The sequence below is a fragment of the Myxine glutinosa genome, chromosome 7 (genome assembly GCF_964187855.1).
Source record: "Myxine glutinosa chromosome 7, kmMyxGlut1.1, whole genome shotgun sequence".
Taxonomy (NCBI): Eukaryota; Metazoa; Chordata; class Myxini; order Myxiniformes; family Myxinidae; genus Myxine; species Myxine glutinosa.
Window position 1 is genome coordinate 4,309,522 of NC_136267.1, and position 26,880 is coordinate 4,336,401.

A 26,880-nucleotide genomic window follows, 5' to 3' on the forward strand; every position below is an offset into this window, starting at 1 on the left:
CAATCGGCCCAACGGTTACAGAGAAAATCATATTTATTCTGTGCGGACAGAGACAGACAGACCCAAATGCAAACTCTGGTGAGTAAAAAAAAACTGGAAATTTGGAAGGAGATGGACTTGGGTGTGGGGGGAGGTGGGAGAGGAGTTAACGAGAGTAGAGAAGATCATGGTTTTAACATCTTGTTTGAGATTGAGAACCTCTACCATTACCGAGAGGAGCAGAAGCATGTTCTGAGTTGAGTGAACAGGACAGAAACAAAATAATGGTCAGATTATACTTGGAAAATAGGAAAGACTCGACATCAGCAGAAATCCAAGGCCACCATGCCATGACTGCTTGTTAAAAAAAAAAAAAAACACCTTTAGAGGCCATTTTTCCCCACAAAGCAGGGGTTGGCCTTTTTCGGGGACCGTGGTTGTTGTTGTTTTTTGGTCCCCTTTTTGAAGCAATGTTTTACGGCCGGATGCCCTTCCTGCCGCCAACCCTTTTTGTCGCCTTTTACGACAAGCAGGGAATTACCAGTGAACTGGTACTCAATTAGCCGACCTCGGAAGGATGACAGGCTGAGTCAACCCCCATAGCGTTAATTCAGCGATCGACCGGGATTCGAACCCAGGATCCTAGGATCCTAAGCTGGCACCCTAGCCGCTAGCCCAACACCAGGGTATCCGGACGCGAACTCGTTGGCCTATAGGCCTATGTGGTAGGGTGTTTTTGCACCCTTCTGATGAATGAGTGATGTTTGCCAACTGCTATGCAGAGGGTAAGCAGCCAAAGGAGGACAGACTGAATAGGGCAGATAGAGGGCAAGCAAGAACAGTAGATCAGGATTTGAGAACATGGACCAACTGCCAACTAGGCCCAATGCTGAAACAGGGTCAAGGCCGCACAGAACTTTCTCGGATGAGCAGGACACATAGTCCGGTAGACAGTGGGTATGTCGGTTTAAGATAAAGCGTTGGGTACATGACACGGGTTGGGTACATGACACTTGGAGGCAAAGACACAGTTTAGACATTCTGCCTTATCGTGGGCAGAGTCTACAGTACAGCCGTTTGAGGTGAGGAATGGAGTCAAAGGTGAGCCAACACCTGAAGCAGACTTATGGTACCACCATGACTTGGAGAGAGGAGACTGGAGAGTTCATACTTGATATTTCCAAGATGGTGTTTTCCTAATTACCTCAGGATGGACACACATTTGGTGTGAACCTGACGAAATGAACGAAAGTTACGAAATCCAAGCTGAGAAAGCAAACCGTTTGACCAAAAATGCCTTCCCATAGGATTCAGTACACCAGGGTCTTGGGGATGGGTAAGCAAGCCACAGACTGGATTGGATAAACCAGTGCCCGAGATAAAGTGCACTTTTGTTGAAGTATTCCCAAGAAGAATCAATGTCCAAAACTGTGGAGATGGTGGTTCAACCCCTCTGAGAGAGCAGATTAAAGTCCCTGCTCGTTGGTCTGCGTGAACAGCTATATCTTGCATCAACAAGGCGGTTCCCTTAAAATAAGCAGAGATATGGGCCTGTGGTAGAAGCATTTAATGTCCTCCACTTTTTGTGGTTTAATCTGAAGCGTTTATTGACGGAGAAATAAAGATTGACTTTAATTACAGCAGGAATACAAGGATACCCAAAAAAACAAAATGATCAAATTACAGGACAAAGTATCCAGCGTATATTTCTCCCAGACCCTTTGTAAAAAGTTCCTCAAATACATTTCTTCACCGAGAAGCGGCACACCAGGGGGGGGGGCCAGGGGGGGGGCGTAAGGTTGGGCAGGGCGGAGAAAGGAGGCTGAGAAGCCTCGAGGAGATGGTGTGTTTGTGGTGTAGAAATGTCTGATCTGCTTTGTCTCAACAGAGCCAGGCAGTGCTGTTAAAAGTGAGACAAGATATATTGACACAAGGAGGCTTTGAAGTGAGTGCACCAGTATGAACTATGCGGGCTTATTTAATTTTCTTAGCCCAAGATGAAAAGGAATAGTCTCAGCTCATTCATATATATATAAAGTAATGACTAGCAGGTTGGGATTAAAATCAAATGAATCCATTTTTAGTTCTCCAACCTTTAATGAGCAAACAAACAACTGCTCGACGTTTCGATCAGCAACACGGACAAACGTGCATCCACTGACCTTTCTCAAGAGTAACGTAAAACAACTCTAGACCCTCCCTTATATAAGGGGAAAAGGGGGTGGGGACACCCATTTTATTTTTCATCGATTTATTTGAATTATGCTACGTTTTGTTTGATCCAACGGATGATTTAACGGTGGTTTTAATGTAACATCACAAGGTGTGGTTTCAGTTGTTTCAACTGTTTTGATGTACGGTTTAAATTTGAATGGCACGAGTTGTCGCAGAATGGCATTGATTGGTGGTTCGGTGTCCCCACCCCCTTTTCCCCTTATATAAGGGAGTGTATAGAGTTGTTTTACGTTACTCTTGAGAAAGGTCAGTGGATGCACGTTTGTTCGTGTTGCTGATCGAAACGTCGAGCAGTTGTTTGTTTGCTCATTAAAGGTTGGAGAACTAAAAATGGATTTATTACCTTCGCAAAAGCGGAAGGTTATGTTTTGATCGCTGTGTATTTATTTGTATGTCTGTGTGTGTGTGTGTATGTTATTCGCATAACTCAAAAAGTATTCAACCGATTCGCATGAAATTTGGTGGGATGATAGGTTATTATCCGGGAACCATTTGATTAGATTTTGGAATCGATCGGGTCAAAGGTCAAGGTCAAGGTCATGAAAAGGTCAAAATCGTCTTTTTACCATAGCGCGGTCAATTTGTGTCCAATTTGTATGAAACTAATGCCAAAATGCTTTGCTACACAGATCTTGTAGTCTTTTATTTTGGCAACAAAAGTAGCTGCGGCGAAGGTATGCGCTCTACCGAGTGCCCGTTCTAGTTTGATATATATATATACACACACACACCATCAGCGCCGAGATATAATATTATAATATTATTTATATATATCTATATATATCTATATATATATACTAGCAGAAATACCCGGCATTGCCGGGAGGGGAGGGGAACAGGGGGAAGGGGAGGGGAGAAGAGTGGGAGGGGGGGAGGGATGGGAGGGGGTGGGGGGAGGGGGCAGGGGGGAAGGAGGGGGGAGGGGGGAGGGGCCGGAGGGGGGGTGGGAGGGGGGAGGGGTGGGCGGGGGGGAGGGGGAGGGGGGACCCGGCAGAAGTACCCGGCATTGCTGGGCGGGGGAGGGGAGGGGGGAGGGGAACGGGGGGGGGAGGGGAGAAGAGGGAGGGGGGAGGGGAGAAGAGGGAGGGGGGGAGGGGAGAAGAGGGAGGGGGGAGGGGAGAAGAGGGAGGGGGGAGGGGAGAAGAGGGAGGGGGGAGGGGAGAAGAGGGAGGGGGGAGGGGAGAAGAGGGAGGGGGGAGGGGAGAAGAGGGAGGGGGGAGGGGAGAAGAGGGAGGGGGGGAGGGGAGAAGAGGGAGGGGGGAGGGGAGAAGAGGGAGGGGGGAGGGGAGAAGAGGGAGGGGGGGAGGGGAGAAGAGGGAGGGGGGAGGGGAGAAGAGGGAGGGGGGAGGGGAGAAGAGGGAGGGGGGGAGGGGAGAAGAGGGAGGGGGGGAGGGGAGAAGAGGGGGGGAGGGGAGAAGAGGGGGGGAGGGGAGAAGAGGGGGGAGGGGAGAAGGGTGGGGGAGGGGAGGGGGAGGGGAGGCGGAGAAGGGTGGGGGAGGGGAGGGGGAGAAGGGTGGGGGAGGGGAGGGGGAGAAGGGTGGGGGAGGGGAGGGGGAGAAGGGTGGGGGAGGGGAGGGGGAGAAGGGTGGGGGAGGGGAGGGGGAGAAGGGTGGGGGAGGGGAGGGGAGGGGGAGAAGGGTGGGGGAGGGGAGGGGAGGGGGAGAAGGGTGGGGGAGGGGAGGGGGAGGGGAGGGGGAGAAGGGTGGGGGAGGGGAGGGGGAGAAGGGTGGGGGAGGGGAGGGGGAGAAGGGTGGGGGAGGGGCAGAAGGGTGGGGGAGGGGGAGAAGGGTGGGGGAGGGGGAGGGGGTAGGGTGGAGGGGGTAGGGTAGAGGGGGGAGGGGGAGGGGTGAGGGGGAAAAGGGAGGGTGAGGGGGAAAAGGGAGGGGGAGGGGAAAAGGGAGGGGGAGGGGAAAAGGGGAGGGGAAAAAGGGAGGGGGGAGGGGAAAAAGGGAGGGGGGAGGGGAAAAAGGGAGGAGGGAGGGCAAAAAGGGAGGGGGGAGGGCAAAAAGGGAGGGGGGAAAGGGAGGGGGAGGGGGAGGGGGAGGGGGAAAATGGAGGGGGAGGGGGAAAAGGGAGGGGGAGGGGGAAAAGGGAGGGGGAGGGGGAAAAGGGAGGGGGAGGGGGAAAAGGGAGGGGGAGGGGAAAAAGGGAGGGGAAGGGGAAAAGGGAGGGGAGGGGGGGGGAGGGGGAGGGGAGGGGGAAAGGGAGGGGGAGGGGGAAAAGGGAGGGGGAGGGGGAAAAGGGAGGGGGAGGGGGAAAAGGGAGGGGGAGGGGGAAAAGGGAGGGGGAAAGGGGAGGGGGAGGGGGAAAGGGAGGGGGAGGGGGAAAGGGAGGGGGAGGGGGAAAAGGGAGGGGGAGGGGGAAAAGGGAGGGGGAAAAGGGAGGGGGGAGGGGGAAAAGGGAGGGGGAGGGGGGAAAGGGAGGGGGAGGGGGAAAAGGGAGGGGGAAAAGGGAGGGGGAAAAGGGAGGGGGAAAAGGGAGGGGGAGGGGGAAAAGGGAGGGGGAGGGGGAAAAGGGAGGGGGAAAAGGGAGGGGGAGGGGGAAAAGGGAGGGGGAGGGGGAAAAGGGAGGGGGGAAATGGAGGGGGAGGGGTAGGGTGGAGGGGTAAGGGAAGGGGGGATGGAGGGGGAAGGGGGAGGGAAGGGGATGGCCGGGGATGGCCAGTCAACAATGACGTTGCAGTTCTCATGGTCGGAGAGCAGCACAACAATCGGACATAGTCCTGCATATTCGGAACAGCACGAAGCGGATTTTGGAGACTCACCGTCCTGTGACGTCCTCCAGTACGGGCGTTGCCGGGCGGGGGAAGGGAGACCCGTACATTCCCAACCCGTACATTCGCCCTCTCGACTCAAGCTCACTCGGACAAAAGCCTCGCACAAATTACACCGTGAAGGCCCAATGGTCATGTCTATGCCACAAATCACGGGCGCACTGAATTGAAAATATATAGAACGCTCATACTCCGTGAAAAGTGAAGTCGCCATCTTGGTCAGCACGACTCAACCAACTCGCTTCGCGGATCTCGTTTAGTGCGGCAAGAAACTGCTCCAATTGGTTACGGAAGGGTTGTGGAAAGACGTTTCACAGTTGTTTCAAAGACATTTAATTCATATCGCACAAAATCGATACAAAACACGATCGCATAAAAGGTGAAGTGACGTGTGACGGGATGGAACATCACGTGATCGCTCTGAGCGAATCAGTCTGGCGGCGGGAATGGAACATCACGTGATCGCTCTGAGCGAATCAGCGAGCTGCTCTGGAACCGGCTGAGATTAGCGGGTACTTCGCTGAAATGCGCTGCGGTAAATATGAATAAAAAATATGGATCGTGAAATATTTTGAGTTCGGCCATGTTCGTCCCACGCTCAATGGCAATGTCTATGTCAAATATCAAGCACGTAAGCCTCTCCGTTTAGGAGTCTATCGGTAACATTACACACACACACACAAACTGTGTTTTATATATATATATATATCTATATATATATATATCTATATATATAACTGCTGGAGTTAGGGTTCCCCACCCCCCAAAGTTTACATTAAGAATATATGGGAGATACGTGCCCAGCAATATATATGTGCTTAATGACGATGCATAATGCTTAATAAAGCCCCACTATATACTCGAAGTTTACAAGATCATCAAGTGAATGGGTTTCAATTCTCACATCAAAGTCACCCAGAGCTTCGCCCCTCCCTTCCCTGTGCATCATCCACCCGGCGAGCAAGGAAATGTTTTCAGGAAAGTTGGGATGTAAACACCCATTAAATTGGCTTTCTGTGCTGTCGATCTAATTGCGCAGGTTTTGATCAATTTTAATTAAATGTAACCACGACAAGCCTTTACAAGGACATCATCAAAGAGGAGCAAGATATTTGAAGGAAAGCGCGTCATCCTAGATCCAGGATTTTTTTGATTTTTTTTGTATACAAGATCGTGAAAGAGCTAACATTAATCACACAAAAAGTCAAACCGACACATAAAACATATAATAAGGGGAGCGGTAGACAAGATGGGGAGAGAGGGGGAAGGACACAAACACAACATTTGAGAGCAGGGACATCGAGAAAACTGTGGGAGGGAGAGGGCTTGGGGGGAGGTGGGAGAGGTATAAAACATATGGACACTGCAAGGACTTCCAGGAACGAAGTTGGAATTTCAAAAAAGTGGATCTGGGGTGATCTGGGATGTATCAGTCAGAGGAATACCCCTTATGAGGTCACAGATTGGGTCAAAGTCATGGATTCACAAAAAGCAGAGCCAACACCAAACCAGCTGTCATGGTAACAGTTCAAGTCACAGAAGATGAGAAACAAAGTAAGATTGTGTGATTTTGAATAGATTAGCGTTCGAAGAAATAGATTATACAGAGTGTAGTCATCATTGGGTATACAGTACAACAACAAACAACAACATGCATTTTAAGGCCATTTTCCCTGCTAGAGCGGGGGTTAGCCTTGCGGTCCCCATGACAATCTTCTCCATTTTGCCCTATTTTCTGCATCTCTCCTTGTTAACCCCCTTGCCCGCATTTCTTCTTCCACCATCTTCAGCCAAGTCTTTCTCGGTCTTCCCCGTCCTCTACTTCCTTCTACATTCATTTCCATCACTCTTCTCAACCAGTCACTTTCATCCTTCCTCAACAGATGACCAAGCCATCTAAACCTGTTCCTCTTCACAGCATCAATCACAGGCTCTATTCCCATCATCTTTCGCAATCCATCATTTGTCTTCCTCTCTCTCAACGATACTCCACACATCCACCGAACCATTCGCATTTCCACCCTTTCCAACCTTCGTTGCTGCTCTACGTTCATTACCCATGTCTCACTCCCATAAATCATAACACTTCTCACACATGCAGCATACACCTTTCCCTTCAGCTTCAACGACACTCCCCTCCTCGTCACCATGCCACTCAGTTCCCGAAACTTCTTCCATGCACATCTCACTCTAGCAACCGTTGCCGAGTCTGATCCACCTTCTCCATTCAGCATGTCTCCGAGGTAGCAAAATGTTTTCACACCTTCCAGCTTCATGCCGTCTCCAAGATCCAACTCAACATTTCCGCCATCTGCAGCTCCCGGTGCACACCTTACATTTGAATGTAGCTGCCACATTGGTTCATGACCCTCTCAGACCACTACATTTTTGATTAACCCACTCAGCGCACATTCTACATTGAATGGAGTTCACACCGACACCCTTCCGACACACAGCACAGGGCCACTTCCCAGTTCTTTCCACCTCACCACATGCTTTACCACTTGCCATCACCTTCGTCTTTCCGATATTCACCTTCAGACCTTTTGTCTCCATACATTACTTCCACTTGTTCATCTTTTCCTTCAGTCCATCCATACTTTCCGCAATCAACACCAGATCATCTGCATACAACAACTCCCACGGTAAACCCTCCTTTACGTTCCGAGCCAGCACCTCCATCACAGCTACAAATAGCAGTGGACTTAGTACTGATCCCTGATGCACTCCCACCTTCACCTCAAACTCACCACTGTTCCCGTCCTTCGTCCTTACAGCTGTGCACGCTCTTTTGTACATTGCCATCACTACTTTGATCAACCATTCCTCCACTCCCAACTTCCTCAATGCCCATGTAACTACTTTGCGTGGAACCCGATCCAATGCTTTCTCCAGATCAACAAACCCAAGAAACGACTTCTTCCCCTTCTCCATGTACTTCTCCTGCAACTGCCTCACAATAAAAAGCTCGTCTGTCGTTCCTCTTGCTGGCATAAATCCAAACTGCATTTCGTCGATCTGCACTTTCTTCCTTATCCTCCTCTCCAACACCCTTTCCAATACCTTCATTCAATGCTCCAATAACTTTATCGCTCGATACGAGCCACAGTCCAGAGGGTCACCTTTCCCCTTGTATAGAGGGACGAGGGTACTCAGTTCCCAAACCACTGGAATGCGGCCTTCTTTCACCACCAGATTACAGATCTCTGTCATTCTCTTCACACCCCAACTTCCTGCTGCCTTCAACATATCTCCCACAACTCCCGTCGGCCCTCCCGCTTTTCTACTCTTCATTGCTTTTATCGCTTCCTCAACTTCCTTCTCAGTTATCTTCTCTGCCGGTCCTAAAACTGGGTTACTCTCCATGTTGCCATCCCATTCATTCTCTGCATTCAACAGCATTTCCATAAATCTCTTCAATCTTCCTTTAATTCCATCTGGGTCCACAACGATTTGTCCCACTTCATCCTTCAAGCAACTCACCCCCATCACATCACACCTCTCTTTCGCTATCTGCTTTGCAATCCTGAATACCGCTCTCTGACCCTCTTCCGAATCCAAGCGTTCTCCAAACATTTACCTACATGCCTCCTGCGCCTTTGCTACCTCTTTCTTTGCAGCCTTCTTGGCTGCCTTATAACTTTCATGCTCTGCTTTTTCTGCCCCCGTACCCTTCGCCTTCTGCCACTCCTTGAACTTCTTCCTCTTCTCGTCAATCCTCTTTCCAACTTCATCATCCCACCACCATGTTTCCGAGTGCCTCGGTGATCCTTTTGTCCATCCACATACCTCACCAACGGCTCCCAACAGACTATCTTTCATTGACATCCAACCACTTTCAAGCTCAACCACATCATCCTCTAACCTACTCAACCTCTCTTTTAATGCCTCCCTTACTGTCACCTCTTTCAACCTCCACACCTTCATTCTCGGTTGGTACTTCACCCGACGAGCTCTCCTCGCACCTTTCCCCCTTATGTCGCAGACAACCAAGTGGTGCTGTAAAACAGCCTCCTTCCCCAGGATCACATTTGTGTCCCGGAGGTGCCCCCTATCTCGCCTACGCACCATCAGGTAGTCAACGGTTGTCGTCGACCCACCTGACGTGTATGTAACAAGCTTATTATCCTCTTTATGGAACTGAGTATTATAAATCAACAAATCAGCTACATCAGCAAACTCCAAAATCCTTTCACCTTCTCCATTTCTCACACCATATCCATAACCCCCATGAACTCCCTCAAAACCATCCATACTCCTTCCCACATGTCCATTTAGGTCTCCTCCTACCACAACAACTTCCTCATCTTTCACGTTTTCCATCGGCTTCTCTATCGCACACCAGAACTTGTCCTCTTCATTGCTCCGACCAACCTGCGGAGCATATCCCGAGATGACGTTCACCAAGAGCTTTCCAATCATCATTTTCACCATCATCAACCTATCACTCACTCTAGTCACACTCACCACACTGTCTACAAACTCCTCGGAAAACAGGACACCAACGCCATTCACGCCCTCCAGGCACCCTTGCCACACAATCTTGTATTTCTGTCCCTTCCTACCCTTCACCATTCTCACACCACTTCCCTTCCATCTCGTCTCTTGCACACAACATATGTCCACTCTTCTTCTGACCAATACTTCCACCACTTCTCCTGATCTCCCTGTCATTGTCCCTACATTCCATGTCCCAAACCTCAGAAACCGATCTCCACTTCGGGCTGTACCCTGCCCATATGTAGTCGTAATTGTCATGGTTCTCTTTTTGAGGCAATGTTTTTATGGCCGGATGCCATTCCTGACGCCAACCCTTTGTCGCGTCTTACGACACGCAGGGATACGGTGTACCTATTCTAAACCAGGGTACACACCGGTGTACAGTAAACCACACAAACCAACATACGCAGCCACAGGTATTCCAGAGCTTGGAGGTGTTAGTGAGGACAATAAACAATAGAAGTCTTGACAAAGAAAGCAACACCGACTCAGAATGGGGATGTGGGGGGATGGTGAGTGAGGATGGGTCTGAAAAAGTCGAGAAAAAAAAGAGAATATCGGGGGGTGAGGGGGGCACAGAGGAATCGGAAACATCCTTGAGAGAAACGTTTCACAAGCACACAGGGCCGAATTTACAAAATGCGTTCAAGCGTTAGACGCGTGTAGAATCGCTAATCGTGCGATGATCACCCGTTCAAAGTTAGTCGCCAAACGCCGAAGAGCGTTTACCTAATGCTTGATCCAAACCTAATAGCAAACGTTTAAATAACAGACAAGTGTTTACACGTCGGAGAGGGCATGTTTAAGAGTGCGTCTAACGCCTTGAAACAAGCACTACATGCTTTAGATTTGGTAGTTTAGATGTTACGTTTACTTGAATTGGCACGAACCCTCCAACAATTGTCTGTGGCGCTGCGATTCTATGCAAGTGAACAATTTCAATTGGATGTTGGAGATATGGGAGCCGTTTCACAGGTTAATCGTCTATTTAGACACCTATGGCTGTTGGTAGACAATTGCTATTTACACAGGAGATTACCTGTGCACGTACAACGTTGTTTTTGTCAGTATTTAAGGGGCAGGTGTGTGTTCGCAAGCTCGCTAAACGTCTTTTGTATATCCGGCCTGCAATGTCTGCAGCAGATTCCTTGTGGAACCTGTCTCATGTACTTGTCAAGAAGTTGTACCTCCGATGCATTCAGGGGACACTGATATTGAACAAGGAACACAGGCCCAGCACAGGACAAAGCCTGAATTCAGCTTTGGGATCAGGACTAGCTCACCACCAAATCAGGGCTGGCAGGATGGCCTAAAGGTGTGCACATTCACCTCTGATATGTGTAGCCTGGGTTTGAATCTCGGCCCAGCTACTAACTGCCATCCTGGTGTTTTACACACAGGGTGATTCATCAATGTGTGCGCTGTCCCTCAGATCGACGTTAAAATGGGTCTCCTGTCCACTGGTATTACATCCCACGTTAACGTTCACAAAGGGCATGTCCACAAACTCCAAGACGACTCGGACATGTACCAAGAATGGATCAGGACCAATAAAGATCCCACGGTGTCCCTCACGAGGACGAGGCGAGGTATCACCGGTACCCTGGCCAAATTCCTGCCCTTTGAACAGTCCTACAGGGGCACTGCATCAGCAGCACAGCCACACTCCCAGCAATGATGCAACCAGCAGTCACAGGCTGCGCATGCAATCAATGAGCACCAAGTCCAAGGCCACCACCATGAGCAGCACAGTATCCCACCAGGTGTCCATCCATTAAAACCACTCTCCCCATACATAATACATCTACACCTGTCTGCATACACCTTCTCTTAATCGTCACTCACTCACACAACTTAGAGCTGCAAAACATGGTACCTTTCACACGCCAGGTTGCCCATTACTAGCGGCCAGAAGATATTGGTACCCATGTCTGAAGGGTTAACACCTGAAATGTCAGCTTCTTGCTTCCCTCGTACATCGACCAACGTCCTGTTGATTTCATTCATCGTTACCTTCGCCAAAGGTCGACGGACGTTGTGTTTTCACCAGTTTGTTTGTGATCTGGATATGTCAAAAAGTTATGGATGGTTTCGGACAAAGCTTGGTGGACAGGTTGTGTGTGTGTGTGTGTGACAAGGACAAATTGGTTAGATTTTGGTTAAGATCTGGATACGAGAATTTTTCAGTGATTCTTCACCATTGAGAAAAGGGCCAAAAACGATCAATATCACAATGTCTCAAGAACTTATGTCCGAGTTATGACTAAACGAGGTAGATGAGTTGGTTTCGGTGACAAGAACAAGCCGATTCGATGTTGGTCCAGGTCCGAATCCAGATCCAGCCCATCAGTGGGATACAAAACGTACACTGTTGAGTATGGCGGCGGAGTGTACTCTACCGAGTGCGACGGGAGTCTTCATCAGCACGACTAGTTGTACATTTTGAGTTGGTTGTAATTAAAACTTGGCCTTATTGGTCTTCCCTTCTTTCTTTTTCTTTTTTTTAGTATACATAATCGAGGTTCGTGAAAGAGCTAACATTGATCACACAAACAAATCGACCAGACAAACAAACAAAGTATATAAAAAGGGGAGCGGTAGACAAGATGGGGAGAGAAGGGGAAGCACATAAACACAACATTTGAGAGCAGGGACATCGGGAGATGTGTGGGAGGGAGAGGGATTGGGGGGAGGCGGCGTGGGAAGGGGGGGGGGGGGGTGGGAGAAGTATAAAACACAAGGACACCAAGGACTTCCAGGAAAGAAGTCGGTATTTCAAAAAAGAGGATTTGGGGTGAAATTAGCGGGGGTAGAAAAGATCAAGGTTTTGGATGGGGGAAGATAAGAGATGGTGGTGAACAGCCGTTTTAAAGACCTGGAGGGTGGAGTGGGATTGAAGAGAGTGAGGGAGTTTGTTCCAGAGGCGGGAGAAAAGAGGAGTGAAGGTGAGCAGAGAGCCGAGATTTCGGCAGTTTAACCATAAGAGGGTTGCAAGCAGATCTTGTGCGACCTGTAGGAATATTTGGGGGACAGAGCCCAGAGAGAGCTGGGGGGGGGGGGGAGAGGAGTCGGTAGAAGACGGAAAGACCACCAACCTGCCTGCGGTGAGTGAGTGAAAGGCCCTTGGAGTTAGCTTCATCGCGGGAGATTCCAATGATTCTGAACGCTTTGGTTTCAACAGCGTGAAGACGAGCTAGGTGTGAGGCAGGAGCACCGGCCCAGAGGGGAGAGCAGTATTCCATTGAGCTGCGGATGAAAGCCTTGTATGTGGTGAGGAGCTCAGGTGTGCTCTTTTTGTGAGGTGGGCCTTTTGGTCTTCCCTTTGGAGTCCATAGGTCGATATGCTGGGATCCCAGGTTACCGCTTCGATTTGTTCATCCTTTCCCAATGTCCTTGTAATTGATTTTAAAGTACGGTGTCTCCCAAAGCTTTTGTCCAACACGCAACACTGGAAGAAGCCCCTCCAAGAGCTTTGGATCACTATGGAAATGAAAATGTGATCACTAGAACAGAACATAGCGATCCAGTCCGGGTCATTTAGAGAAGGTGGGAAAACAAAATATTCAAATTAATTAATTATTTTTCATAATACCTTTTGAATACCAAGCTTTCAATAAATTGTTTCACAACTCTAATGGTCGAGCACTTCAGTTTCCTCACAAACGGGCATTCCCCAAATGATCTTCCCAAGAAGATTTGTGTAAATGTCGTTATAGGACATGAAGTGCAACACTGGCCAGGCCTAGATGCGATGACGAGCAAAGCCTCACTGCTCGCCTCATTCCTCCAGCACTGTCCCATCGCTTTTTCAACACACAAAGCGAGATTAAATAGCCCTTTTGTGCAATACCTCTCGAATCTTGATCCCAAAAATACCAAAGTACCTGTTCATACCTGGTAAAACCAAGTGCCTTGGATCATCGCAAGGCTGCTCCGCAGGAGCTCCAGGCATGGGCGATTTGGCACGAAAATCTCCAGGAAGACGACAGCAGCACCTCCAAACACCGCGTAGAGCAGCAGGGAGTGAACGTGGACGTCCAGAGTGGCACGACCGTGCAGGTGATAAGCAAACAGCAGGCCTACACAAAGGGAAACAAGGAGAAAAAGACTAAATGCCATATCCCCCATGGTTTTAGTAATTTCGCTCTATGGAGTTGAAGGCCGTCAGTCGGCCATCTTTCGTCGGATTACAAAACAACATCTTCTGCGTACATGTACTCATGTATTGTATTTGTACCAAGTTTGAACAAAATCAGTCTATGCATGTCCGAGAAATGGATGGGGACATGTTTAAGTGAGAAAATGGCCACCAGTCGACCATCTTGGATCTCATCTCGAAAATAAATAACGTGCATATGTAATCCATCGTTCATCATCGGTGTGATAACTTCAAATAGGATCCGCTAATGCCCGTCCAAGAAATGGCTGAGGACTTGTTCAATAAAGGGTTTTTTTTTTTTGGTTTTTTTTAACAACTATAAAATGGCTGCCACTCTACCAGTCGGCCATCTTTGATCAGATCTCAAAATAAAGGGAAGTGCACGTGTATGCCATCATGTAATGCGATTGTGCCAAATTTGAACAAGGTCAGTCAACGCATGTCCGTGAAATGGTGGAGGACGAGTTCAATATCGGGGGTGGGGGGGGGGGGGGGGAAGTAGAGAGGACGGGGAAGACCGAGAAAGACTTGGCTAAAGATGGTGGAAGAAGAAATGCGGACAAGGGGGTTAACAAGGAGAGATGCAGAAAATAGGGCAAAATGGAGAAGATTGTCATGGGGACCGCAAGGCTAACCCCCGCTCTAGCAGGGAAAATGGCCTTAAAATGCATGTTGTTGTTGTTTGTACTCTCTGCCATATCTTGGCTCTATCCTTCGCAGGTTTCTACAGGGCACATACGCAAATTCAGGTTCACTGCTCACCTCCACTCATTTGTTCCTCTATTCTTTCACCTGTGGAATCAACCTCCTCAGTCTGTTCAGTCCCATTCTTCCCTCAAGGGTTTCAAGCCGACTGTTCACCACTACCTCAAAGCACCACCCATCCATACTCATGATGTCTTCTACCCGAAACAAACCCATTCCCACACACTCCCTTGTTCCATGTTATTGTGATTTTCCCCTCTCACCTCTTTTCATTTGTTATTCGTCAGGTGGTATCTTCCTTTTCTGTTTCACCGACGCTTTCCCCTTCCTCGTATTGCTGTGTTTCAGCCTGTTCACCCCCCCATTGTGCCCTTCTCCCCCTCGCCTTGATCTCTCTTCTCTGCTGTTGGTGTTTTCCCCTTCCACTTTGTTCCCTTCCATTCAGCTCCAGCTCTTCCACGAGCCTCGACTAAGTTTGCAAAAAAAAATAGTGAAGGAAAAGGATTATTGCAAAGTTGGGTAATGAAGGTTGCAGGCAACCGAGAAAGGGAACGGGAGAAAAGGGGAATCGATCAAAGGGGGATGGGTTGAGGTGTAATGGGGGGGGGGGAGGGAGGGAGGATTAACCACCAAAATGGCAGCCAGTCGGCCATCTTGGATCTGATATCGAAAACAAATGACGTGCATATGTAAGCCATCATTCATTATCTGTGTGCCAAATTTGAACAAGATCGGTAAATGCATGTCCGAGAAACGGTGGGGGACGAGTTCAATAAAAACCCCAATATCGGGGTTTTTTTTAACCACCAAAATGGCCGCCAGTCGGCCATCTTGGATCTGATATCGAAAACAAATGACGTGCATATGTAAGCCATCATTCATTATGTGTCCAAATTTGAACAAGATCGGTAAATGCATGTCCGAGAAATGGTGGGGGACGAGTTCAATATTGGGGTTTTTTTAACCACCAAAATGGCCGCCAGTCGGCCATCTTGGATCTGATATCGAAAACAAATGACGTGCATATGTAAGCCATCATTCATTATGTGTCCAAATTTGAACAAGATCGGTAAATGCATGTCCGAGAAATGGTGGGGGACGAGTTCAATATTGGGGTTTTTTTAACCACCAAAATGGCCGCCAGTCGGCCATCTTGGATCTGATGTCGAAAACAAATGACGTGCATATGTAAACCATCATTCATTATGTGTCCAAATTTGAACAAGATCGGTAAATGCATGTCCGAGAAACGGTGGGGGACGAGTTCAATAAAAACCCCAATATCGGGGTTTTTTTTAACCACCAAAATGGCCGCCAGTCGGCCATCTTGGATCTGATATCGAAAACAAATGACGTGCATATGTAAGCCATCATTCATTATGTGTCCAAATTTGAACAAGATCGGTAAATGCATGTCCAAGAAATGGTGGAGGACTAGTTCAATATCGGGGTGGGTGTGGGGGGTTAACCACCAAAATGGCCGCCAGTCAGCCATCTTGGATCGCATCACGAAACAAAATGATGTGCATACATATGCATACCATCATGTGTCGGCGTTGTGCCAAGTATGAACAAAATCGGTGCACACCTGTCCGAGGTGTGGTTGCGGACGCACGAGACCCAATGCATAAGCCCCCGTTTCAGACCAAGCAAACGGGGCTAATAACTATTAAAGCAATAATAAAACATAAAACACCTCTTCAATATGCCTGGATATCATAGACATTGCCAAAGACCATAAGAGATAAAATGCATCCTGATGGCGCTTCCATTGTATGTGACCCACTGACCTTCCACAAAGACCGCAACGGACAGCATCAGGCGGTCGAGGGCTGGCGGGCCGAGGCGTGTGCCATACGTGATTATGTCTGCTAGGCCGGACAGCATGAAGAACAGGTACATCGTAGTGTGCTGCCAATTCATGGGGTGGAACCAAGCATCCACGTCTCGATCATATAAACGCATATGGGGTCCATCTGGTACAAACTGCTCGGCCATCATCCCTGAGGATAGCGTAGACAAATCAGGAAGAGCATTTGCTATCACACACATGTTGAATTACATGTATGTTTGGCAATGTCCTTATGAAGCAAGAACACCTGTTCCACAAATCTCACCTATTAATGAAAATGCCGTTTTCACAATCCCTTCGACCAGTTCGATTCGCCGAAAGTTGGTGAGACAGGTAGTACCCCCAACTCCATGGGTCCCAGAATCCTTCCGCTGTCGTTTGGCATGCTTCAGTGGGTATTTTATTGCCCACCACAACCCAAAAAGGAAGAAGAAGCTTCCTGGAAGTGCATGCCCTTTGAAATTTGCCATTGAAAAGGTAAAAACCAAAACTGCGGTAGTGGGGTTAGGGAAAGGACAAGAGCAATGGGTATTAGCCAATAACGTTCGTCAACAATTAGCCAAATGTTACAAATATTCATTAGTTTGTGGGTATCATATGGGGTACAGCAGGGAGGACCTCATATACAACATACCAACCCACACTACCAATCTACAACTACGTGAAACACCACCAACCCACACTACAAATCTACAACTACGTGAAACACCACCAACCCACCCTACCAATCTACAACTACCTGAAACACCACCAACCCACACTACCAATCTACAACTACCTCAAACACAGCAACCCACACTACAAATCTACAACTACCTCAAACACCACCAACCCACACTACAAATCTACAACGACCTCAAACACCAACCCACACTACAAATTCACAACTACCTCAAACACAGCAACCCACACTACCAATATACAACTACCTGAAACACCACCAACCCACACTACCAATCTACAACTACCTCAAACACAGCAACCCACACTACAAATCTACAACTACGTGAAACACCACCAACCCACACTACCAATATACAACTACCTGAAACACCACCAACCCACACTACCAATCTACAACTACCTCAAACACAGCAACCCACACTACAAATCTACAACTACCTCAAACACCACCAACCCACACTACAAATCTACAACTACCTCAAACACCACCAACAAATCTACAACTACCTCAAACACCAACCCACACTACAAATTCACAACTACCTCAAACACAGCAACCCACACTACCAATATACAACGACCTGAAACACCACCAACCCACACTACCAATCTACAACTACCTCAAACACAGCAACCCACACTACAAATCAACAACTACCTCAAACACCAACCCACACTACAAATCTACAACTACCTCAAACACCACCAACCCACACTACAAATCTACAACTACCTCAAACACCACCAACAAATCTACAACTACCTCAAACACCAACCCACACTACAAATTCACAACTACCTCAAACACAGAAACCCACACTACCAATCTACAACTACCTAAAACACAGCAACCCACACTACAAATCAACAACTACCTCAAACACCAACCCACACTACAAATCTACAACTACCTCAAACACCACCAACCCACACTACAAATCTACAACTACCTCAAACACCACCAACCCACACTACAAATCTACAACTACCTATAACATACACATCTTCACGTGATTGTTACGATTGTCACCTATGACAAAATATGACGATGCTAATCGGTAAAAGGATTGTGGTGTTGTGTTATGGTGTCATTCCTATATTGTCGTCCTTCCCACCTTGTTGTTTTTTGGGGTGGAGGGGGATGGGGTTTGGGGTTTCATCCCGACAGGTCTTTATGGCGCCAAAGTCGCCGGAGGCATTACATTTTTGGGTTGGCCGTGTCCAGTTGACTTAAAACAGCTGAAGGAATCAAAATCAAACTTGGTGCAGGTATGTATAATGAGGTAAAGATGAACCGATTACATTTTGGGGTCACGAGGTCAAAGGTCATGTCAGGTAAAAATGTGATAACTTGAGAACAGCTGAATGGATTTAAATCAAACTTGGTGTAATAATATGGACGGAGGCAAATCGGTCGATAGAAAAGAAAATATGAAAAAAAAAAAAAAATAGAAAAGAAAATATGACAATACCTCTTTACAATATGACATTATGACATATGACAATATTGTTATGAATTTGGTAGAGCAATATCTAGAGCTAGGTAGAACTGAATAGGTAGGTATTCGGCTGTCGTGACAGGGACTCTACATGTAATAAGTTCTTGATGTTTAGGCGTTTGTCGGGGTAAGATGTATGATTGTGGATCTACCTGGAGGTCCGAGTGTTAAATAGTGAGGGATTAAAGGTAACGCCCCTGTGAGTATCACCTAGTAATCAAACCTTTGTCCTTTATGGCACTGCAAACCACATAAACATTAGTTAGGTCCTTAGCGCAACATTAAATAATCCCCTTTCCCTGACAAGGACTTCGTATTAAATTGACAGGAAACCAGGTCAAAAACACCACCACAATTGGCCGCCACCGTGTACACCTCCAAAGGCCTAAAAACCTGGCCGGCACGTGTTATGCCAGGACCGCAGGGTCGCGTAACGGGGGAGATGTCAGGAGTCGCGGGAGGCTTTGATTGGCTGAGGAGTGCGCAATGTGACGTCATCGGCCACCAATATAGGCGACGGTCGGACGCCATTTCAGAGAGTTGAGTTGAGTCGCAAGTCACACGAAGTTAGTTCGCCAGTTGAGTTGAGTTGAGTCGCAAGTCACACGAAGTTAGTTCGCCAGTTGAGTTGAGTTGAGTTCGTGGCAGGCACTGGCAGACGCAGGCAGGCACCAGAGAGTTGAGCGGTGGTGGAGAGTTGGAGAGGACACGCCATTCCAGTCGCAGTTCGAGTGCAGTTCGGGTTGTAGGGAGTCGCAGGAGACACACGAGAGCACACCCAGTTGGCACTGAGCAGTTCGTTGGCACTTGGCTGCCAGCACTCCCGCGTCGAGTCGAGTGGAGTTGAAAGGAGTCCTTCCTGTCCCTGGTCAAGTGGAGCCGCTGGCCTGCGTCGGACGCGTGGTGCTTGGAGCGAGGGGCCTCGTGGTGTGCGATCGGGCCGGAAGGAGCGGTGCTGGACACCAACAATACAAGACGACAAAGACAGATAAGCCCGATCTCCGCGTATATTTTGAACGACGGGACGTGTTATTTTCGTGATTAATCTCCCTCGTTTGTGTTTGCTGTCAGTCGTGTGGGGACGTCCCGATTTAGGTTTATTAGAGTTATTAGATTTACCGGCGGGCTTTTTCACTGGCTTTACTTTTCCTAATAAACCCTTATATTACTTTTTGTACATAATATCTGAACGCAGTTTTCCTGGGTGTTTGATTTTAATAGATAAGGTTGCGGAGCCTTCGCTGCGCCCCGCCATTCCGCGCGTTGGTGTTGAACTTGAGTCCGCCATTGAGTGTTCGCCTCGGGAGTTAAAGTCTCGCAAATCGGTCATCCGTAACTGTGGTGTTAATCACGGTTACGCGACAAGTGGTGTCAGGAGTGTAGGATTTGAACCCGTCGGACAAATTTTTTTGTCCGCGGCGAGACATCGACACGGTCGGGCGTACATTGCGTCCGACGTTCGAACGCAAAATTTGTATAGGCGAGGCGGAGAAATTTAATAATCAATTGGGCATACGGAGCGCGATATCGCGTCTTCGTCAAATTTAAATTGTGTTTTTGGTATTAAAATAAATACGCGCGCGGGAAACAACCTTCCGAAAGGCGGATGTCGGAGGTCGACGAAATGGAGGTGCGCAGCGAGGCCTCCGTCAGCGTCGGGAGTGAGCCGGAAATGGGGGATAAGGAGGATAGCGTTGGAACTTTCCCCGCCGTTGGGACGGCCCCGATAGATCTCCAGACCATAGTAAATTTAATAAAAGACATGAGGGCTCAGAGTGAGTCCCAGGGGAAGGAATGTAGGGAAGGAATGAAGGGAATGAGTGATCGATTGGAGGAACAAATGGGAGAAATGAAAAGTGGGTTGGAAAATAAAATTGAAGGGATGGAAAATAAAATGGAGTCCCAGGGGAAGGAATGGAGGAATGAAATAAAGGAAAGGAATGAACAATTGGAAGAAAAAATTGGGGAAATGGCACAGCAGCTGGGGGAACGAATTGATGGCATAGAAGGGAGAGTGCAAAACCAAATTACGGACAGACTGGGGAAATTTGAGGGTAAAGTAGAAACTCAAATGGGGGAGATGGAAAAAGCCATAGGGGTGGAAATTGAATTGAAACGGGAAGAATTAATGTCAAAAATAGAGGAGGGCGTGACGCAGGCTGTCCAAATGGGGGAAAAGTTGGAGGGTCAGATTGGTGCCACAAATGCTCGAATTGATAAAGCAAATGGGGACCTGGAAGGCTATCGGGGCCGGGTGGATGCCAGAATGCTACAGCAGAGTGAGGAATGGGGATTGCTCAACCGACAAGGGGGCAAATTGGCCGAGGAGGTGAGGGGGTTGGAAACCCGCATAAAAGAGCAGGAGCAAGGGTTAATTGAGAAAGGCCTGTGGGGGCCACTAATGGATAATGAAAGGGTGAGTGATTTTATGCAGGAGCGACTGGAGATCTGGGACAATACCATCAAGAAGGAGGTTGGTCGGGTTCAAGAGAGCCTGAAGGAAGAGGTGAGTAGGTCGGTTAAACATCTTCAGGACCAGATTAAAGTGACCCAGGAGACCCTCACCACGAGCCACATTTGGACACCAGAGGCTCCGAAACGGAATACCCAGTTGGGGGGGTGTTTTGGCCCCGGACTGGATTTGGACAGAGAGGAATCGGGGAATAGAGTCTCTGGAAAAACAATCCCCCTCGTACATTTTGACGGATCAGGGAGCCTCGAGGCTTTCCTGACACAATTTGAGTGCGTGTCTCAGCTCAATGGTTGGGGAGAGCGGGAGCGCATGGGGAATCTGGTGGCGACACTGCGTGGGTCAGCCGCCGACGTGTTGAACGTAGTCCCAGAGGGAATATTGACCAGCAAGGCCATTTGTGAGGCCTTAAATAACAGGTACGGGACAGGCGCAAGGTGCGACCTGGTCAGGGCACAGCTGCTGCATCGCAGGCAAAAGCCTAATGAGACGTTGCAGGAGCTGGCCCAGGATATATACCAGTCTGTGAGGATAGCATACAGGGACCTACCAGCACAGGCGTGGGACAAGCTGGCGATAGAAAAATTTATGGCGGCTCTCCCTGATCCTGAGGTCCGGACGTTGGTGGAGTTACAGGACCCACCCACGGTGCACCGGGCAGCGGAATGCGCGGCGAGACTGACCTTTTTGAGAAGGTCGAACCGCGCATCGGAGAGGGCACCTGTGACGGTACGGCAGACCGAGGTGCGGGATCGGGAAAAGCCAGAGGATGACATCGGGCGAATGTTAAGGGGAATCAGCCGCCAGCTGACAAATTTGATGGGGGGACAAATTGCAGGGAGCGAGTCACGACAGGGTGGTCCAGGTTGGCCATCAGGACGGCCTGATTTTTATCGGGCTGGGCCGGGAGAAAGGGGGGCTCCACCTGGCTACCAGAGGGGTCCGTTCTTGGGGACTTGTTTTAGATGTGGGAGAAGAGGGCACAGTCAGAGGAATTGTCGGCAACCATATGGGCCCCCACCTCCTGACAGGCTTCGCAGTCCAGAAAGGAGGGGGCCCCCAGTAGGTCCACAGATGCCAGATAGAGGACCACCACCTCCGCCTGGGCCAATAGAGGTAGAGTGTGCGGGAAACTAGAACGAGCCGAGCATATGGGCCATGCTCGGCTGGCAGGTGTATGGCAAAGCATCCTTCTTTGGTGAGGTGAGTGAAATGTGACAAATGGTTGGCATGGGTAATCTGTGGGTTAGATGCAAATTTAAGGGTGGATTTTGAAATGCCATGGTGGACACTGTACAGTGACGCCATTATTGATCCAGGTGTGTAGACCAAAGTGTTGGAGGCTGTGATGAAATTAATAGGGTAGCAAGACACAGCTTTCAACTGGTTGCGGGGGCAACTGTGCTGATATTTGGGACGCGGGATCCTGGGGATGCAGTTGTGTAGCCTGAGGGTCAACGTGGTGCTGTGCATGTCCGAGGTGTGTGGACCATGTCTTCTGGGTGGGTCTCCTGGTGGAGCATGGCTGTTGACTGGACCTTGGTGTGGTCAAGTGTGGGTGAGCACTGGGGGGGCTGCAGTTCTGTAGTCGGGCTGGGGGATGATGGGGAGGTGCAGGGGACGTGGCTGTAGGGATGCCACGCACTGCGACCGTGCCCCCCAGGGCCGAGGTTGTGTGTGCGGTAGTGTGTGTTGTGGCAGCAAGTGCTCACCACATTGGCCAGCTGGGGCTGCTGCAGCTGTGTTCCTCGCAGGGGGGCCGAAGGATGGATGGTGGGTCGCACCCTTATGGACACTCATGGGCCATGTTGGCGTTTTGACTGCTCACCTTGTCCCGGTGACCCTTGCACGGTAGAGGTGCAGAGCTGTCGTGGCCACAGTTAGTTGTGTAGTGATGATCACCGTTGGATGCGGATCCACATACCTGCCAGTGTAGTGGGGACAAAAGAGAAATTTGGAAGGATTTGGTAGGCCCAATGTGAAATTTTGGGATTGTGAAGGGTGGATGACACTCTTGGACCTGACCAACCTGCAACTACCTGCACTTGAGGTGAGTGCTTTGAGGAGTACTGTCCCAGGCTTCAGGATTTGCTTTGGGAAATTGGGGACATGTAATTTGGAGTTGGGAGGCGGGTGAGAGTGATGACATGGCCGGTGAGGGGATGGAATGGGAGCCACAGTGTCTTGTGGGTGGCGTATGTTTTTGTATTGTGGTTAGGTGTTTTGATGTGGTCGTGAGAGTGGAACCTGGAGAGTGAGTGATGATTATTGGAGATAATGAGGGGCGATAATTGTGCTTTTTGGAAATGTGCTAATGGAAATGTGTAAGGATTCAATGATTCGAACTGTGAATGGGATTTCACATTGGCAGGCCATGGCAAGCCTTGTAACACCTTTTACACCATCTATGAATTGTACTGAATTGTGCTGAGTTGTGTGGAGAATTGAATGGCAGCGGGGGAGGAAGTGTGTTTTGGGGTCTTGTGGGTGGGGAAGGTGTGTGTGTCCGCAGGTACAGAGCAAGCTCTGAGGAGCGATGCCTGCGGGCCCCCCTCTGCGGCAATTACCCCTGGCAGCCGGTGGTAACTGGAAATTGGAGCTCGTCGGTGGAGGGTCTGGTTGGGCGCCGCGGGGTGAGGAAGTCCCCCGGTGACCCGTGTTGCTGCGCGAAAGCAGGAGGCAAAGGAGCCTGGTGTGTGTGGAGACCCTCACCGGCGAGGTAACGGCGGAAAGGGGCTGTTGGGCTGTCACGGGGCCAAGAGGTAAAGGGGGGGGGGGGGGCAATGAACTTGTAAGTCGGTTGACTTGTTTTTGGGACTGCGGGCACCACAGCCTGATGTGCCCCCCACCATCTTTTTGTGCGGTACCTCCCCGCTGCCTAGTTGAGGAATGCACACACACGTGAATGACATCAATGCCATGGTCCTGCAGGGGGTGTATTGGGAATAAGTGCTTTGTTGATTTTTGAAATGCCTTGATGACCTATGGAATGAGAATGAGTGGTTAAGGGGTCTGTGTTGCATGAATGTGGGCGAAATCCACCGAGCCGTGTCACTCACCTGTAACATCTGGACAGGGCCCGTGGAAATTTAGGGGGGATGCATTGGGGATGGCCCCGCAGGTAAGGTTGAGTCTTGTGGCATCCACCGGGGGACGCGGTCTGTAGACCGGGGTATGTACAAAGGTTAGAGTTTTGAGTTTTGGAAAGATGGTTAAGTTTTGTGGTTAAGTTAGTGTTGTGTGTTGTTGTTTCCTCCCTCCACAGGAACAACGAAGAAGATGTACATACTTGCATGATGGTTAAGGGGTTCAGCATGTTAAGGAAGTGTAGGTAGGTAGTCTGACTCACTTCCCACAGCCCTTCCTGATTTATTTCATAGGTTAATTAAGTGTGTGACAGTAAGTGTTAAGGCTGGAATGGTAGCGCCTGCGGTGAACCTTGCAGGAGCTACGGTTCCAGGGGGGGGGCTGTGTTATGAATTTGGTAGAGCAATATCTAGAGCTAGGTAGAACTGAATAGGTAGGTATTCGGCTGTCGTGACAGGGACTCTACATGTAATAAGTTCTTGATGTTTAGGCGTTTGTCGGGGTAAGATGTATGATTGTGGATCTACCTGGAGGTCCGAGTGTTAAATAGTGAGGGATTAAAGGTAACGCCCCTGTGAGTATCACCTAGTAATCAAACCTTTGTCCTTTATGGCACTGCAAACCACATAAACATTAGTTAGGTCCTTAGCGCAACATTAAATAATCCCCTTTCCCTGACAAGGACTTCGTATTAAATTGACAGGAAACCAGGTCAAAAACACCACCACAATTGGCCGCCACCGTGTACACCTCCAAAGGCCTAAAAACCTGGCCGGCACGTGTTATGCCAGGACCGCAGGGTCGCGTAACGGGGGAGATGTCAGGAGTCGCGGGAGGCTTTGATTGGCTGAGGAGTGCGCAATGTGACGTCATCGGCCACCAATATAGGCGACGGTCGGACGCCATTTCAGAGAGTTGAGTTGAGTCGCAAGTCACACGAAGTTAGTTCGCCAGTTGAGTTGAGTTGAGTCGCAAGTCACACGAAGTTAGTTCGCCAGTTGAGTTGAGTTGAGTTCGTGGCAGGCACTGGCAGACGCAGGCAGGCACCAGAGAGTTGAGCGGTGGTGGAGAGTTGGAGAGGACACGCCATTCCAGTCGCAGTTCGAGTGCAGTTCGGGTTGTAGGGAGTCGCAGGAGACACACGAGAGCACACCCAGTTGGCACTGAGCAGTTCGTTGGCACTTGGCTGCCAGCACTCCCGCGTCGAGTCGAGTGGAGTTGAAAGGAGTCCTTCCTGTCCCTGGTCAAGTGGAGCCGCTGGCCTGCGTCGGACGCGTGGTGCTTGGAGCGAGGGGCCTCGTGGTGTGCGATCGGGCCGGAAGGAGCGGTGCTGGACACCAACAATACAAGACGACAAAGACAGATAAGCCCGATCTCCGCGTATATTTTGAACGACGGGACGTGTTATTTTCGTGATTAATCTCCCTCGTTTGTGTTTGCTGTCAGTCGTGTGGGGACGTCCCGATTTAGGTTTATTAGAGTTATTAGATTTACCGGCGGGCTTTTTCACTGGCTTTACTTTTCCTAATAAACCCTTATATTACTTTTTGTACATAATATCTGAACGCAGTTTTCCTGGGTGTTTGATTTTAATAGATAAGGTTGCGGAGCCTTCGCTGCGCCCCGCCATTCCGCGCGTTGGTGTTGAACTTGAGTCCGCCATTGAGTGTTCGCCTCGGGAGTTAAAGTCTCGCAAATCGGTCATCCGTAACTGTGGTGTTAATCACGGTTACGCGACAAGTGGTGTCAGGAGTGTAGGATTTGAACCCGTCGGACAAATTTTTTTGTCCGCGGCGAGACATCGACACGGTCGGGCGTACATTGCGTCCGACGTTCGAACGCAAAATTTGTATAGGCGAGGCGGAGAAATTTAATAATCAATTGGGCATACGGAGCGCGATATCGCGTCTTCGTCAAATTTAAATTGTGTTTTTGGTATTAAAATAAATACGCGCGCGGGAAACAACCTTCCGAAAGGCGGATGTCGGAGGTCGACGAAATGGAGGTGCGCAGCGAGGCCTCCGTCAGCGTCGGGAGTGAGCCGGAAATGGGGGATAAGGAGGATAGCGTTGGAACTTTCCCCGCCGTTGGGACGGCCCCGATAGATCTCCAGACCATAGTAAATTTAATAAAAGACATGAGGGCTCAGAGTGAGTCCCAGGGGAAGGAATGTAGGGAAGGAATGAAGGGAATGAGTGATCGATTGGAGGAACAAATGGGAGAAATGAAAAGTGGGTTGGAAAATAAAATTGAAGGGATGGAAAATAAAATGGAGTCCCAGGGGAAGGAATGGAGGAATGAAATAAAGGAAAGGAATGAACAATTGGAAGAAAAAATTGGGGAAATGGCACAGCAGCTGGGGGAACGAATTGATGGCATAGAAGGGAGAGTGCAAAACCAAATTACGGACAGACTGGGGAAATTTGAGGGTAAAGTAGAAACTCAAATGGGGGAGATGGAAAAAGCCATAGGGGTGGAAATTGAATTGAAACGGGAAGAATTAATGTCAAAAATAGAGGAGGGCGTGACGCAGGCTGTCCAAATGGGGGAAAAGTTGGAGGGTCAGATTGGTGCCACAAATGCTCGAATTGATAAAGCAAATGGGGACCTGGAAGGCTATCGGGGCCGGGTGGATGCCAGAATGCTACAGCAGAGTGAGGAATGGGGATTGCTCAACCGACAAGGGGGCAAATTGGCCGAGGAGGTGAGGGGGTTGGAAACCCGCATAAAAGAGCAGGAGCAAGGGTTAATTGAGAAAGGCCTGTGGGGGCCACTAATGGATAATGAAAGGGTGAGTGATTTTATGCAGGAGCGACTGGAGATCTGGGACAATACCATCAAGAAGGAGGTTGGTCGGGTTCAAGAGAGCCTGAAGGAAGAGGTGAGTAGGTCGGTTAAACATCTTCAGGACCAGATTAAAGTGACCCAGGAGACCCT

The 26,880-nt window shown here is 49.3% G+C and overlaps 1 protein-coding gene across 5 annotated transcripts in view; it reads right to left on the reverse strand.

Annotated features, from left to right (window-relative positions):
* Positions 1–26,880, reverse strand: part of LOC137415278 (transmembrane protein 45B) — a 67,939-nt gene that overhangs the window by 14,150 nt on the left and 26,909 nt on the right. For all 5 annotated transcript variants that reach the window (XM_078781257.1, XM_078781259.1, XM_078781260.1 and 2 more), the window contains exons 2-4: positions 16,469–16,693; positions 16,142–16,354; positions 13,382–13,566 (exon numbers count right to left, since the gene is read on the reverse strand). In XM_078781257.1, the coding sequence (XP_078637383.1) occupies positions 13,382–13,566; positions 16,142–16,354; positions 16,469–16,673 (603 nt within the window). In that variant the 5' untranslated portion in view covers positions 16,674–16,693. The remainder of the gene's footprint in view (positions 1–13,381; positions 13,567–16,141; positions 16,355–16,468; positions 16,694–26,880) is intronic.